Below are 16644 nucleotides of genomic sequence, written 5' to 3'. Positions count from 1 at the left end.
ATAGGTCTCCTGACAAACCGACAGTTGGCCCAATAAACTTCTCCACATGATACACACAATGCATTGAATTAGGTTAAAGTTCTAATGTTCTGATGAATTCTTCAGCTTATCTTTGAATCAAGAGCCTGAAATGTAGGGGTCAACATAATATGGTTTTCTTCTTCAGAAACTTCAAAGCTGAGTCGGGCCTGAAGTCAAATTTTTTTCAAGTTTTAATCTATTTATTTGAGTTTTAATAAGATCTCATTTGAGCCAAAGATTACAATTGCCGAGTTGCAAGATCACAAATGCTCCACAAGTTTCCATGTAAATACGTCAAAGGGTCGGGGGCAGTCAAGGAAACTCTTCCCCTTTTCGATCATTTTTTACTTGTTGCAAAAATGATGTACTATTAAACGGAATGTAAAAACTCGTCCAAAACCTCACTGGCTAACACATTGCAATGGTCCCATTTTCTTCCCAGCGCTATACCTATGCACCCTTACTCTGTAGTCTGCTTTTTTGTAGAATGTTGTAACATGAGCATTTTCCAAGTTGTTATCTAGCTTTTTTTTTTTTTAATTTTATTTCTAGTGTGTGTGTGTGGGGGGGGGGAAACATCGACGTGAGACATATCTATCACGCTTCCAGACTGGGGAGGAACCCACCACCCAGACACGTGTCCTGACGGGGAATCCCACCAGCCACCCTTGGCTTTGGGACATGCCATCTCATCAACTGAGCCACCCCGGTCTTGTCGCCTAGTTTCCTTTTTTTTTTCTTTTTATGGGATAATATCTCTTTCAGCGGCCACATTACAATTTCTTGAACAATTCCCGTCCTCGCACACTGGCTTGTCTCCCAGCTGGTTCTGGCGCCGTAGCTTGCACCGCAGCCTCTGCCTCTAGAAGCAGTTCCTCGGTGGCCTCCCTCCCCAGGTGCGGGATCGTGCGTGCACGCCCGGTGCTTCCAGAGCTGTCACTCGCTCTCTCCCGCCAGGGAGGGCCATGCCCGAGGAGCTCTGCTGCTGCTTGTTCTCGTTAATTTCCGCGACTGCCACAGGTGGAGGCGGCAAATGCCTTCAATTTGTTATGCTCTGAGTTTTCGTCCCCTGACCTGCGGGGAAGACGCCCGTTCGGGGCCACGTGACCGAGGTCCCACCGCAGCGCCCGCCCCTTCCCCGACGGCCCCGCCCCACCCCGCCCCACTACACTTCCCAGGCGCCCCTGCGCGGCGAGCGCAGCCGCAGGGTCCAGCCTCGGTTTGGGACGCGGAGCCCGAGGCGCACGACTGGGCGCGATGGCCGCGTGGGGCGAGCGGCTGGCCGGCGTGCGCGGGGTGCTGCTCGACATCTCGGGCGTCCTGTACGACAGCGGCGAGGGCGGCGGCAAGCCGATCGCTGGCTCCGTAGAGGCGGTGGCGAGGTGAGTGGGCCGCGCCGGCCGCCGGGCCCCGCGCTCTGCCGGGTCCCTCCAGCCGCCTCTCACCGCTGCCGGGGCGGGGCCGGGGCGGGGCTTCTGCTTTGGCTCCGCCCCGCCCTGGAGACCCGAGAACCTGCGGCAGCCCGGGGGTGCGTAAGCGACCTGGTCCGGGGCGACCCTGGGCGCGCACAGGGCACGTGGCGGTTAGAGCTGCGTGTGCGGCCGGGTATCCTCTGACTGCTGTGGCTGTGGAGCGCTTGGGGGGTGGCCAGTCTGAACGGAGACGTGCTGTCAGGGGCAATTCCGGGGATTTCTGCTTGACCTTGATTACATGTTAATAGGATAAACATTTGAATATATTAGGCTAAATAAAATATCAAATTAACTCCATCTGTTTCTTTTGACTTCTGTTAATGTGGTTACCAGGAAACTTTAAATTACACGTGACTGGCATTATAATTCAGCTGGGCTGTCTTTGACGTCTGTCCGGACGGTGGGAGCAGGGCAGCGCCTGGCCCACCACGTCTTGTGCTTGGAGGACATGCCGGGACCACGGCTGGCACCGCTGGGCCCTGGGCTTCGTCATTGCCCGCGGCATCGCAGGCCAGTGCTGCCGTGATGTTGATGGGCAGACAGGAAGGGCAGATTGCACAGGACGTGGCCTCCCACGGTCACTAGCTGGGAGACCTTTGCTTGGTGGCCTGACGTCAGGACTCAGTTCACCTACTTGTAGATCGCAGTTAAATTAGCCTCTTGTTCCCCAGAGAGCCCCTCACTTGTCTGTTCAGTAGCCAGACCATCCTGCATAGCAAAGCAGGGGGTGTTTGGGAGGCCAGGAACTCAGAAAAGGGAGACGTGGCCTCCAGGGCAGCACCCCAGCCCTGGGAGCCTCCCCACGGCCTGGGGGCACAGGCCCTGCAGTCCAGGTGAAGTGCCTGCCCCCTCTGCCCCCAGCCTCTGCCTTAGCTTCCGTCTCCCCCGAGGCTTCAGACGAGCCCTGTCACAGACCGGAGCGTTAGGTGGTGGCGCCCTCAGGAATGGAGCAGGGGGCACTGGGCTGTGTTTTGGGGTGACTGGGCCTAGGATGGAAGAGCAGGAGGCCAGTGCCACAGGGCTGAAACTGAGGCAGACAAGGTCTCATGGGGCTCGTGTCTGGACACAAAGGAACAACCAAGTCACCACGTTGGCATAAGTGGCGTGAAGAAAATGGGTGCCGAGAGAGGGTGACAGGGCGGGGCTGGCCTGTGCTGGGGAGGGGTCCGGGGACTGACCGCAGGTGTGAAGGACCTCTGCGTCCCGGGGCGGAGGTCGTGTGTTCCCAGGAGAGGGAACCGGGGGTGGACACTGAAGATTTCAGTCAGGAGTGTCCTGTGATTTGATTTAAGGGTTGAAGAAATGTGAATGTAAAGGAGAAACCTTGTAAGTACCACGTGAAAACTGGAGGTTTCCTTGGAAATCTTGAAGACTATTTCGGTACGCCGTGAGTCCCATTTGCTACGTGTCCTCGCTGACACATGGGCTTGTTGGTCTTTTCTATTGTAGCGGGGTCACCGTGGCCTCTAAAGCCCCTGAAAAGCAAAGTAGGTCGAGGACGTGGACAGAGCCTTGGTCCCTCGGTCCTCCTCTGAGTAGCCAGCACAGAATGGATTCAGCCACGGCCTCCAAGAGCTGCCTGCTAGACCTGTTTTCCAGTCCGTGACAGGTTTCCACCTTTCTGGGGACAGACCACAATGATAGCGGTCACCATCGATAGGGGGAGGCCTGCCCTGTCCCAGGCAGGTGCTTGGCCCCACGTACTGTCCTCACAGCCAGCCCTGAGGTCAGGTGTGGGCCCCTCTTCAAAGCGGGGCTGAGGCTCAGAGACTCAGAAAGTGCCAGGATTCACCCCGGCATCTGCCTGATTCCAGAGCCCCAGTTTCCCCCACAAGACCACACGGCTGCGCATCGTTCACCCACCCACCCAACAAGTATTTATTGAGCGTTTCTGCTACACTGACACCATTGCTATAGACACCAGCATGAACTGGGCAGATGGACATCCCTGCCCCCCGATCTGGTGTGGGGAGGAGACCAGTGTAAAGAGCACCCAGAAAGGCTGGTGTCAGATGGAGCAGCCAGGAGATGAGGCCAGTGGGGGGGGAGGTGTGGCCTCGCGGACCTAGCGGTGTGAGGGCTGGAGTCTGAAGATGTCACCTGGGCCAGCAGTGTCCCAGATGGGAGACCAGGAGGCCCAGGCTTCTGAGACTAGGTTGACTCCGCCCCCTTGTCATTCCCTGGCAGTGTGGTCCCTTCTTAGAGCTACTGGGGCTGGTGCTGGCTGGGCAGGGCCCCTTTCACTGCCCTAGGACTTGTGGGCAGGCCTGGTCATGGGACATCTGTAAACTAGCCTGGGGTCCCCATCAGACCCTTTTTTGGAGAGCCATTCAGAGGCAGGGCCGGGCCCAGCTGGGGGCCAGCACAAAGGCCGCCCTGGAGGCATCTGCATGTGAAAGGCGGGTGGGCATTTACTGCCTTCTGTCCTGGCCACTAAAGCGCATCTGCTGGGCCAGGCCTTTGGGGCCGGAAGGAAGCAGACTGCCTGGGCCCAGGGCAGCCTCATAAAGCAATTCCCAGCCGGCACCCCTGCAGCTGCAACCCGTCCTTCCAAGTGGGGCCTCTCAAAGCCCAGGGTGCACCGGAAGCCCAGGGACCCTGTTAAAACGCAGACCCCTCCCAGCAGATCGTGGAGCCGGGAGAAACAGAGCCAGGGGAAGCTTTCTGAAGAGGTCTGGCCGGCCCTCAGACCAGGACCGACGGCCTCGGTGCTGGCCCACACTGGCACCACCTAGCTCTAGGGACCTGTGTCCCCAGGAACGGCAATACTGACAGCTACTGGGGACCCTGGGTGGCCAGGAGGCTCGCCTGCGTTGCCTCATCCCATCCCCCAACACGTGGCCCTGCACCTGTCAGAGGGGGCCCTTAAGGATATTGGAGGGGGCGGGCGCTTATCTGAGTTTGTTTAGGCCAATGGGAGCCTTCCTGACTCAGCCTGGACCTTGGACAAGGGGTGTTTGTTGAGAATGTCCTGTCCTGTCACTGGTGCTGTCATGTACTGTGTGGGGGGGTGAGTGGGGGTGCGGGGGGTGGGGGGCTGTCTCCAGCAATGTGATGGGTAGTGAGAGCAGGTTGCTCGCCTCTGGGCTGTGCATTCTCATGTCATTACTGTTTAAGCTTCAGAGGTCATAGGTGGCCTCTTTCTAGTACATTCCTACCAGTGCATAAACAGAGTCCGCGGTCCAAATCCTCATCGCCAGCCCCGTCTCAGTCATTTCCTCGGGGCGACGTGGTGGGTCCTCCCAGACCTTTCCCTCTATTTCCCCAAAAGCACGGAGGATTTTGTGATGTGCCCCCCTCCTCTCTGATTCTCCCCCTCCCACCCTCCACCGCCTGGCCCTGCACACTCCACAGGCAGCCCTGATGCTCAGCGACTGTGTTTCCCCAGGTCACAGGTCATAGGAGCCGGGAGTCCCCTGCAGATCCCCACCCAGGGGTTTCGGACTCTTGTGTAGCCTCAGAGCATTTATCCCCCAATTGAAATCTGGGTTGAACCCCCAAATTAAAAAAGATAGATAAAAGAGGAATGTTTAAATAGCGTGTATTTTTGATGTCCAAATCTGTGATGCTGACTTTGGGGTCAGCCAGTGTGCACATTGAACATTGAAAGCATTCTGATGAACAACGTTAAAGCCGGCATAGCAGACTGCACGCAGTACAGATGTTCCTGACCGTGTCTGGGGCGGACCGTGGTTTCTCCAGACCACGGGATACTGTGCAGCTGTGCAGAAGAATGCGGTGGCTCTGTGTGGTATTGACATTGGTTTCTATGACGTGAATGTTGTGTGCAGTAAGAGAAGAAGTCATGGAATAATGCCTATGAAATACCATTTTTGTTCAGAAAGATACAGGAGACACAACAACCCACGTGCACCTGGGGTGGGTGAGAACGGAAAGGCACCCCTGCCACGTGGCGGCAAACCCAGGAGCCTCGTCGGGGGTGTGAGGCCGCACTCCGGCTTCCGTGTCGGGACAAGAGCTGCTTCTCTGTTTCTGGTCTCCACCTCCGTTGGCAGGGAGGGCCCCCCGGGAGGGGCCCCCTCATGGAAACTGAGGGCAGCTAGAGGGGGGTGGTTCTGGGGTGGAGTGAATGGTCCACCTCAACGAGGCCCCTTCCGCTGGGAGTGCAGCTCTGCCCTGTGGTTGTGGAGTGGTCTTGGGCGATTTCCGTGGCCTTTTTGTGCCTGTTTCCCACCTGTAACACTGTCACGGTGTAAGAGTGCAGATATTTTTTTCTTAAACCAACATTTTGCTTGTTGCACATCTAGGAGCTAAAGAGCATTTTGTTGCTTCAGTGTAAGAGGTGATTCTTCAGCAAGTAACAGTTTCTTAGTTGTTGAACTTGATGCACATTCTAAACAATCACTCAGCTCTGCCAGGGGCTTGTATCTTTTTTTTTAACCCTCACCCAAGGATATGTTTATTGATTTTAGAGAAAGAAAAGGAAGAGAGACACACACACAGAGAGAGGGAAACGTTGATCAATTGGTCGCCTCCTGTACACGCCTGACTGGGGATCGAACCTGCAGCCTTTTGGTGCACAAGGCGATACTCCAACTGAGCCAGCCACCTGGCCGGAGCAGGGGGCTTATATTTTTCACATTTGTATATATTTTCATGAACATGAAAGGGTGGGGGAGACAGTCAGCTCCTCTAAACCCCACGTCCTCCTCATGAACAGGAACACTGACCTCGCTCAGGCTGTGTCGAGGATTCAGTGTGAACGCGTAGGTAATGTGTGCAGGCAGGGCCATGGGGAGGTGGGAGCCGTGGGAGCTGTTGTTGGGGCTCCCTCTTTCCTGGGTGCTCCAGAAACGTCCCCACAGGATGAGTCACCCCGGGTTTGGCCTCAGGCTCTGTTTGCGGGGTTGGACATTGCCCTCTTTCTCCACAGTGCTCCTGGGAGGTGCGCGCTGGGCTCCCTGCTGCGGGTGACACCTCCGTCCCCTGGCTCCTCCTGCCATTGCTGGTTCACCTGGCATCTGGTTTCCTGTCATACTCCCTGCCTCCAGGTGTCCCAGCACCAGGCTTGTCCGCGATGTGGTTGTCATCGTCACCACCATTTGTTGAGTGTTTGCAGTGTGCTAGGTGCTTCTCGTTTGCTTTTTAAACACAGTCTTCACGGCAGCCCTCTGAAGTAGCTCCTGACAGCAGCCCACTGCATAGGTGTGGAAGCTGAGGTTGAGGGGACATGGTGACGAGCCTCAGTCCCACCGTGAGGGGTGGTGGAGGTGATGTGTGTGAGTCTGGGGCCCCCGCCGGCTCCCACCTTACCCTGGGAGTGCCTGGTCTATGGCCCCTGCAGTGTCCTGGGCCAGCCTGTGCCACCTCTCAGCCAGGACTGGCTGGCCGCTGACTCCAAGGCTGGGGAGTGGCTTGAAGTACCCATGACTCCCTGAGACATGCCCTTGGGCCCCGCGTGTCTCCTCCTCTGTGGAATGAGCCAGGAGGTTGCATGCTCTCCAAGGTCTCCTCTGGCTTCTAGATTGCCGGCACTCGATTCTTTTTTTTTTTTTTTTTTTTAATATAATTTCTTTTATTTTTTGGTTTTTCAATTACAGTTGTCCCAGCACTCGATTCTACGTTGTGTTTATTAATAAATAGTAAGTGAATATTTGTGGGCTCAGCGTGTCTCTTTGACCAGAGCTCAGAGGCTCAGGCAGGTCAGAGAGAGAACACTACGGGGCAGGTCACGGGCTTGGGGAAGGTGTGCCATGTGTTACCTAAGGGCCCTGGCTGTGGGCCCTGCCCAACGTCTGTTTGACCTCATCACTGCCCCCCTGAGGTCACTGGCTAGCTGGCCAGGGCTGAGAGGCCCGTCCAAGGTCCGGCCATGTGCATCACCACCTCCCGTGTTTTCCCGTCTCTCTGTCCAGACTTTGGACTCTGTTTCTTGCCTGGACTCTCAAGACAAAGTATCCAGCAATGTCTGCTGGAGACGGGGGAGGGAGCTCCAAGGGGGGTGAAGCAGCGGCTGTCAGACTTGCTGGGAGGCCTGCACTGGTGGGTCAGTGGAGAGGAGGGGGAGGTCCAGCTGCAGCTCCTGGCAGGGCTGTTACAGGTGCCACTCAGCAGTCACGGTGCCAGCACAAGGCAGGGCCCACCGTGTGTCTGCAGTGCCCAGCTCTAGAGAGCCGGCTGGAAGGCCAGGTGCTGCCGTTACCCCATTTCATGGCTGGGGCTCAAGGACCCCGAGAGTCTGACCCATGGATGCTCAGCCAAGGGCACGTGCAAGGTACAGGGGCAGGACCCTGTCTGGGAAGCCAGACCCCATTCCCCAAGGGAGTGAAAACCCTTGGTTCCCTGACCCTGAGCTGGTGCCCACCGGGCCCCTCCCAGAACCCCTTAGTGTGCACGGGTGACTCTCTTTTCTCCTGCAAAACCAATCCCACTCTGACCATGGGCACCCATTTGACCTTCTGTCCTAAAAATGTGGTTTCTTAGAACAAAGAAGCACTTTGCAGGTTTTGTTGCTCCAGAAGTGTGTTCTCAGTTTCCGTGGCCTTCTGAGAGGGCCGCGGCCGCGGACTTCAGCGTCCCAGAGAGTCCGAGGAGCCCTGCTCCACAATGAGGTCTTGGCGCCACTGCGGGGGCGGGGGCCTGGCCCTGCGCTCGTGCCATTCCTGACAGCCCCAGGAGGTGCTGTGAGTGTCTGTTCCTTCTCCGAGGAAACCGGGGCACAGAGTTTTATTTATCGGCACTGTTCCCATTCTGGTGGGAATAAGGACCCCCGCCCACCCCACCAGATCAGGTCTTGAGTTGTGGCCCCAGGGGCAGAGCAGGCTGGAGGGTCAGGGAAGCAGGAACGAGGGGGAACACCCCTCGCCTCCCCCCACCCCCCTTCCTCTAGGAGTGAGTTTCTCCTGCCTCGTCCAGGAGAGGGCTCCTGGCCCTGGTGGGAGGACAGCACCCCAGCTCAGGCGGGTCTGAGGGCCTCAGGCAGCTCTTTGAAGACCCGCCCAGGGCTCAGAGAAGGCCAGTGGTCACTGATCTCACTTGTCACCTCCCGTTTGACCTGCCAGCCGTGGCCTCCCCTTCCCATCCAGGAGCCCACTCAGCTGCGGCCCCCTCCCCTCCACTGTCTGGGGGGGTCTCTTCTCCTGGGTGGGGATGAGGGATTTGCAGGTACCGTTGGCTTGGTCTCCCAGACCCTCCACATAGCCCCCTTGGTAGCGGGGTGGCTGGAGTGAGGTGGGTGAGCGCCCTGCCCGCTGTGAGAGGCTCATCGGGAAGAGCGGGCAGTAAGCCGGGTGGGGGAAACAGAGGAAGGATGGCATGGTGCTGGTGCCGAGGGCAGCGTCCATGGCTGTGAGAGCCGAGCAGGGGAAGATGGACTCTGTCTGGGCAGGGTGGGGGCCTGGGGCCTTCCTGGAGGAAGGGATGTATGAACCAGGCCGTGAAGGACGAGTAGGGCTTGCCACTGGGGGGACAGTGCAGGCACACTCAGGGTGATGAGAGATGGCCTGTGGGTCAGATGAAGGTGACAGATACCCAGAGCTGGGGGTGGGGACTGAGACGGGCCCAGCTGGGAGGGGCCTCGTGGGGCAGCCTCCTCACCCCCTGCCCGGCCTCCCTGCAAGCCCTTCTGTGGCCAGCTGAGCGGGCAGCAGGCCGTGGAGCTGTGCCAAGGTCAGTCCGGGTGTCCAGGAATCGTCCTAGCGCCCTACCTGCTACCGCACGATAATGAGAGGGCTTCCATTATTTTCGGGTGAGCGCCCCTGGCAGATGCCGACAGCCAACAGATGGGCGAGGTCCGAGGTGATTTGCAAGCGACCGGCTCATGTGTTGCGCAGTAATTGCACCGTGCGACGGCGTTGTCACTCAAAGGTTGTCCTGGCCTCCCAGGATGAGGTAAAGGTCAGTTCACAGATCCGGGGAGGCCGCAGGAAGTCCGGGCACCTCTACAGGGCTCCTGGGGCGGGGGCCGTGGGCTGAGGCAGCAGCTGTGGTCCCAGGGGCTGTCCAGCCAGAGCCCCACTTTGAGCTGGGGGAGCCCTGCTGTAGGCCCCCTGTCCCCCAGGTTTTGGGTGTTGGGGGGGATGACGTGGCCTGTCCTAGAGCTGGGCCTGTCCTGGTGCTGAAAGTCCCTTGGATTCACTCCCCTTGGGGGCCCTTGCAGGCCACATGGCGGCCCTGAAGCCCTGCCTGGCTCGGGCTTCCCTGACATTCTGAATTCTCACGTTCTTGCTGCTGCCACTGCTGCTGCCACCACACCACGTCCTCACCGCCCCTCCTACCTGTCTGAATTCTCACGTTCTGGCCTCCCAAGGCCACACCTGTGACATCTGGCAGCAGACCCCCCCTAGGAGTGCCGCGGGGGTGGTTTCTTGGCTGTCAGTATGTCAGTCTGGTTCTTGGCTGTCAGTATGTCAGTCTGGCTCTTGGTTGTCAGCCATGACAACACCTCCCATTGGAGGGCCTGGAGCAGCACTGCATTATTTTCCCAGAGTTCTGAGGCTGCACATCCAGGATCAGGGTGCCATCCCGTCGGTTTCTGGTGGGAGCTCTCTTCTTGGATGGTAGGAATTCACCCTCTCACTGTGCCCTCACCTGGCCACTCCTCTGTGCATGCAGAGAGAGGTCTCTGGTGTCTTTTCTTAAAAGGACACTAATCCTATCATATCACGTCCCCACCCTTATGACCTCATGTGACACAGTTCAGACCACAGCACTGGCCATTCAGCGCCTCACCATCAGAGCTGACCCATCGTCATGCGCTTTCTGTCCCATGTGCACGCCCAGGTGCGCCCTGGGCACACCCCTGTTCACCTGGAGAGTCCATTTCCCTTCCGGCAGCAGGAGCTGGGCCTGTGTCCCTGGGGCTGCTGGGCCTTGGCAGGCACGGGGCTCCCTTTCCCCCAGTGTGCCCGCACCGTCACTGGCTGGTGCCAGGGCCTGCGCACACCCCCGCATCGCCACCGCCAGGTGCCAGCTCTGCTGCTTACGAGCTGTGTGATCTTGTAGGTGCCTGGAGCCTCCGTTCTGGTCTCTAGAATGCGCTTAGTGCTTCCTGCCTCATTGGCTCGTCACTCCATCAGCACAGGCTTAGTGTGTGTCTCCCGCCCCCCCAGCACCTGGCCCTGGGCATGTATGTAGGGAACACTAGCCAGTGGTACTGAGGCCGAGGCACGACTCAGGGAACGTATCCAGGCTTCACTCGTAACAATGATAAGGACCCCTTGGGTTATTTTTAGTGACTAAGGCAAATGAAGAGAAGACCTGGGGAGGGCGGACAGACAGACCCCCAGGGAGGGCGCTTCCCCCGGCTTTTCCCCGCAGGCTCTTTGGGGTCTGATTTAACCCTGAACCGCTACCTAGATTTTAAAGCGGATGTTGTGGTGGAGCCGGAACCTCAGTTGGTTTTTCCAAGGAGACCAGAGGCTGAGGTGCCCCAAAGCGGCTCCTGTTGTTTACCCATGTTTCCACGGGCTCCTGAAGCTCTGTTTGGAGCAGCAGATGTGAGGCACTGTCATCTCACTGTCCCACGAGTGTTCACTGTTCTGAGAAGGTCACATCATAATTCATTAGCATTAATTAGTCCCTCGGCACCCCTGCGCTTCTTCACTCAACAGCTCCATTAACTTGGGTGTGAATCACACGTTCCGGGCGCCAATCAATGAAGATTTGTCTATAACGTACAAGGTGATGCCATTAGTTACAATAATTAACTGCCTAATTAAAAGTACAAAAGCTGTCTTTATGAAGGGCAATTAACCACTCAGCATAATTGATAATTCATAACCCTGTGATTAGGAAAGACAAATACTAAGAAAGGCCCGAATCACCTGGGCTGTTGATTAAGACACCATCAGCCTCTTGGTCTATGTCCACTCTGTGGCCAGCAGCTCTGCAGACTTCTTCCCAAACACACCTGCCGGCCGGTCCCCCGAGGGCCAGGAGGCCCCTGGGAACGTGGCAGGGCACGTGGGGGCCGCAGGCCTGGGATACCCTTGGTGAAGCAACAGGTCTGGTCGGCGTGGACCTAAGGAAGGGTCCCTCTCACTGGCGTCATTTGGACTTCGCATCAGTCATTCAGCAAGCGCTTACCAGGGGCCTGCTGTGTGCCCGGCCCTGCGCAGAGCGTGGAGTGCCGAGGAGAACTGAACAGACCCCCATCCTGACCTCACAGGGCACACAGGTGATGCCGATGAGACACACCTCCGCTCGGTCCCTCGGCTCTTCAGGGGGAACACAGATCCAGAGTTAATCAGGCATATGTAGTTCAAACGCAAAGCACACGTGGTAGTTACTGTGAAAGGCGCAGAGACCGTGCGAGAATGTTCAGAGGTGGCCTCTAGCCAGGCCTGGTGGGGTGGGGTGTGGAAGGAGGTGTCCAGTGGGTCCCCGAAGTTGGGAGAAGGTGTGGAGCGGCAGTGTGTCCCAGGCGGAGGGAGCAGGTATGTGTCCCAGGCGGAGGGAGCAGGTATGTGTCCCAGGCAGAGGGAACGGGGACATGTCCCAGGTGGAAAGGCAGGCACAGGCAAAGGTCAGGTGGGAAACTTGGGGAGTCTCAGGTGTGCCAGGCATAGAGAGAATGAGAAGGAGGGATGTGGCGAGGGGGACGGTCAGGTGTCCTGGAAGGGTCTGCTTCCACTCAGAGATTCCAACTTGCCCTGGCTTCTGTGGCTCAGTGGATTGAGCGTCAGCTTGTGAATCAAAGGGTCGTTGGTTCGATTCCCAGTCAGGGCACAGGCCTGGGTTGCAGGCCAGGTCCCCAGTTGGGGGCACTCAAGAGGCAACCACACAGTGATGTTTCCTCCTTCTCCTTCTCCTTCCCTTCCTCTCTCTAAAAATAAATGAATAAAATCTTTAAAGAAAAAAAGAAAAGAAATGCCAACCTGAGCACTCCAGAGTTGGTTAAGGCCCACCTCTGGGCTCTCGGTGACCTGGTCTGCGCTGGGATTGTACCAGGGGCCCTTGGAGAAGCATGGGTCCTGCGCTCTCCCTAGGAACCCACCCACTCAGCCTGGTAACTGCACCCTCCACCTGTTCCCACCTCCAGACTGAAGCAGTCGGGGCTGAAGGTGAGGTTCTGCACCAACGAGTCTCAGAAGTCCCGCAGACACCTGGTGGGGGAGCTTCGCCGCCTGGGCTTTGACATCTCCGAGAATGAGGTGACCGCCCCGCCCCCAGCCGCCTGTCTGATCCTGAAGGAGCGAGGCCTCCGGCCACACCTGCTTGTCCATGACGGTAGGCCTGCCTGGCCCGGGGACCTGGTTGGGGTGGAGGTGCCCCATTTCAGGATGGGGGTTGGGGGTCAGCATCCCTTTCATCTGGGCCAAATCACTAGGAAGGACACAGGTAAGCCCTGGCTCCTACTGCCAGCACCCCTGGGCCTGTGGGCTGGAAATCTCCTGGGCTGCGTCATCCCCGGCCTCACACCGAGGGCCCTTAGGGGAAGGTTCTAGATGGCTCCTCAGAGGAGAACCTGCATTGTCTGTTTGATTTAGAGTAGGCCAGGGGGGCAGGAAACTGATGGGGGTAAAATTCTAGTTTCTGGGTTGTGTTATGGGGGGAGTGTGGAGGGAGGGAGAGGGGGTGAAGAGCGGGGCTGGGGACCACATGTGTCTGACGCCTGGCACCCATCACCTGACCTGTATTTGCGAAACCAGCCCTGCTCTGTGGCAGGTGGCACAGCCTTTGCCTCCAGATTAGTCCCAATGCAAGACAAGAGCCGCTCTGACCCTCAGCAGGGAGCTCTCTGGACTGAACAGAAGGGGCAGTATTGCCTGGCGCCTCTGAATGTTTAAGAAGCAGAGCCGCCAGCCAGGCTCCAGAGTCCAGGACACTTTTCTGTCCTCGCACCGAGCCCCGCCTCTCTCCTCCTTCCTCTGCACCTGGTGTTCTTATTTGCAAAGTGCTGACATAGGCGAGGCCCGCACGCTTCTCTGCGTCCCAGCAGGAGCAGGTGCCCCCAGAGTGGCAGGCGCTCCCTGCGTGGCCCCAGCTCTGATGCATAGCTCTGGTGCCTGTCGAGGGTGGCCCACCCAGCCTTCAGCGTCCCTCCTCTGTGACCCAGGACCCCTGCAGGGTCTCCAGAAGGTGTCCTCAGAGACAGAGAAAGACTTAGGGAAGAAAATGCCCCCCACCCCCAGGGCAAAGGCAGGGTGGGGCGGGATGGGCAGAGGGCAAGGGGAATTCAGCGCATGCCTGGATGGGGCAAATCCATGCGTCAAACAGGCAGACAGAGCTGGGAGGGCTGCGGGGGATGCCAGGGGCCCCTTCTCAGCCGTCATCCTCTGCCTGTGCTTTTTAGAAGTGGACCTGAGGTTTCAAACTGGAATCTTTATTTCAGCTTTTACGGTTGATGAATTTCCCCCACCTCCCCAGCATTTTATTATGAAAATTTTTAGATATATGGCAAAGCTGAAAGAAATGCCCATCACCTTGATTTCACCAACGACGTTTTACTGTTCTCTTCGTTACACACCTACCCGTCCCTCCATCCATCTCCCAGCTTATCCTTAGGTGCCCTGCAAGGTCACAAACATTGGTTCCCTTCCCAAAACACTTCAGCGCATTGTTAACTAGATAACAATGTCGGTTTACAGTTATTTTTAAAAAGATTTTATTTATTTAGTTTTAGAGAGAGGGGAAGGGAGGGAGAGAAACATCAACGTGAGAGAGAAACCTTGATTAGTCTCCTCTTGCATGCACCCCAGCCAGGGACAGAACCCACAACCCCAGCACGTACCCTGATCGGGAATCAAACCGGTGACCTTTTGCTTTGCAGGATGACAACCAACCAAGTTGCACTGGCTGTTCACAGTATTTGTGGTTTTTCTTTTAATCTAAAATGTATATACAATGCAGTGCAAACATCTCAAGTGTACTGTTGCTTAGCTTTGACACATGCGCACATCTGTGTAACCCAAACCCCCACCAAGATCTAGAACGTGACCCTCACCTGATACTTTCCTCGTGCCCTTCCCAGTCCGTCCCGCCTCCCCTTGGAGGTGCCCACTATTTGCATTTTTCCGTGATAAACCAGTGTGCCTTGTCTAGAGTTCCACATGAATAGAATTACACAGCCCCTAGTTGTGCCGAGGGGTCCCCAAGGCCTCCTGGAGGCCTGATGGTTTCCTGGAGAAGGAGGAGGGCTCACAGGAGCCGTCAGGGCTGCACTCCATTGAGAGGCAACCACGTCACCCTGGGCTTTATCCCTCTTTCTCTCTCTTTCCAGAAGTCCGCTCAGAATTCGATCAGATTGACACGTCCAACCCAAACTGTGTCGTCATTGCAGATGCAGGAGAAAGTTTTTCTTATCAGAACATGAACAAAGCCTTCCAGCTGCTCATGGGTCTGGAAAACCCTGTGCTCATATCGCTGGGCAAGGGGTAAGTTGGCTGCAGGGGCGGGGGTCTCTGGGTCCCTGACTCGCTGAACCACGTGGAGCAGGGTGCGGAAACATGGGCACGGGTAGCCCGGGGACTTCCTCTTCCCTCCCTCCCTGGTTGGTGGAGCCTCCCTGTGGGCCCTGGGCTGGGAGGGACCGGGGAGGAGAGAGGGGCGGGTCCTTGCAGATGGTCGTTGCCCTTGGAGACCTCAGAGGGCCAGTGTGATGTCCCGGGTGTAGAGGCAAGGATGGGAGGGTGCACCTGCACAGGACGGGCGCCAGGTATCGAGAGGTCGTGCCCAGGGAGCACCTCACTCGTGAGAGATGGGTCCCGGCACGTGTGGGACGCGTTGGCCGGGCCCCACATCTCTGGGTGCAGAGCCTATCTCTGTGACCACTGTTTTCGTCTGAGCCTTAACATTTCTTCCTTTTAGAAAAGCATGTTGGTCATTTATTTATTTATTTTACATCCTTTGTCTCCAAGACAGCACATGTTCATTGAAGAAAAGTTAGAGAGTACAGATGCTCAAAAAGACAGAAACTCACAGTCCCGTTGCACAGGGAGACAGCTGTCAACATCTGGGCGTGTGTCCTTCCCAGTGGCTTCCAGGGCACATAGACCGTAACCAACAGACGTGTGCCCGTCGGTATCGAAGTTCACCGAGTTTGGCCCCTGTTTTCTGTTCTTCAACAAACGTTATTTTGTGAATACCTTTCCGTGCCATGAATAGAAGGCTCTGTGGCCTGGTTATCCCTGGTGGGGAAATCCTGTGGTACTTCTAACCCACGCCGCTGGTGGAGAGTAGGTTGTTTCTGATTTCCTGCCAAAGTAAGGCCGTGATGAGCATCTTTGCATTTTGGATGAGGCGCGTTGTTGGGTTTCTTGGTGCCAAGTTGCTTTTCCAGCTTACAGGTTTATTCTGTCATCCGCAGAAGCAGCCCCAGGGGTTAAGGGTCCCAGGGTCTCCAAGTTGCAGGGACCCCAGGCCCCACCCCAGCTTCCCATGCCGGGCAGGACCTGGGCCATCTCTGGGGAAGCCTCTCCCAGATGAGGTGCCTGCCCCACAGGGCCAGCTCTTCAATCACTGATATCACTTTCTTTGCTGTCTTCATACTGACCAGACGCCCTGAGATTCAGCAGTAAAGTGGGACATTTAAACGTCCCCAGGGGTTTTGCGTGGGCCCACTGCTTCTTCTTCTAACAGCTGTCGCCACCGCTGACAGGTCAGGTAACACACATCACAGTCTGTGACGCAATATTTGCTCCATAAGACGCAGAGACATTTCCCCCAAAAAGTGGGAAAAAGTGCGTCTTATGGAGCGAAAAATACAGTAATTAAGAAGCTCTGTTATAACTCACTTATGTTAAATCCTTTTTCTTTAAAATTGTCTCTATTAAAAGTTATTCCAGATTATGGGTAGTAGACAAAATAGGTATGTTGTTGAAAAGAAAAAAAATATGGAATCTGTTGCTTTTGCTTTGTGATTCTGTAACAGATTCAACAGCAGGCTTATTTGTTTTGCAAATGAGCGGTGACGGGGGCAGGGGGGTCTTTCTAGCTGATGGGGTTCTGACTTGATTTAAGGGCCGGATGCTCAGAACCGAAGGTCAGCTTTTGGGCCTAGGTCACAGCTCCTCAGGACAGCCCAAGGACCCATGAAAGTTGCCGTCCTGTCCACCCGAGTGGGGGTCACTGATGGGGAGGGGCCGTCCTCCACGGGGGAGCAGGGTCGAGCAGGACAGCAGGATGGCAGGACGCCCTGGGACAGAATGTCCTGCTCTGGAACGGAGTGATTTACATTGGGCATCTGTTT

General features: G+C 56.7%; 1 protein-coding gene across 1 annotated transcript in view; it reads left to right on the top strand.

Annotated features, from left to right (window-relative positions):
• The first annotated feature begins 1206 nt into the window (after positions 1 to 1206).
• LHPP (phospholysine phosphohistidine inorganic pyrophosphate phosphatase) overlaps positions 1207 to 16644 on the top strand; it is a 77377-nt gene continuing 61939 nt past the window's right edge. The window contains exons 1-3 of the mRNA XM_090279578.1: positions 1207 to 1403; positions 12496 to 12683; positions 14677 to 14830. Coding sequence (XP_090135704.1) covers positions 1279 to 1403; positions 12496 to 12683; positions 14677 to 14830 — 467 coding nt within the window. The 5' untranslated portion in view covers positions 1207 to 1278. The remainder of the gene's footprint in view (positions 1404 to 12495; positions 12684 to 14676; positions 14831 to 16644) is intronic.

Source organism: Furipterus horrens, unplaced genomic scaffold (genome assembly GCF_987537825.1).
Source record: "Furipterus horrens unplaced genomic scaffold, mFurHor1.1.pri manual_scaffold_5, whole genome shotgun sequence".
Taxonomy (NCBI): Eukaryota; Metazoa; Chordata; class Mammalia; order Chiroptera; family Furipteridae; genus Furipterus; species Furipterus horrens.
This window is presented reverse-complemented; position numbering and strand designations above follow the sequence as displayed.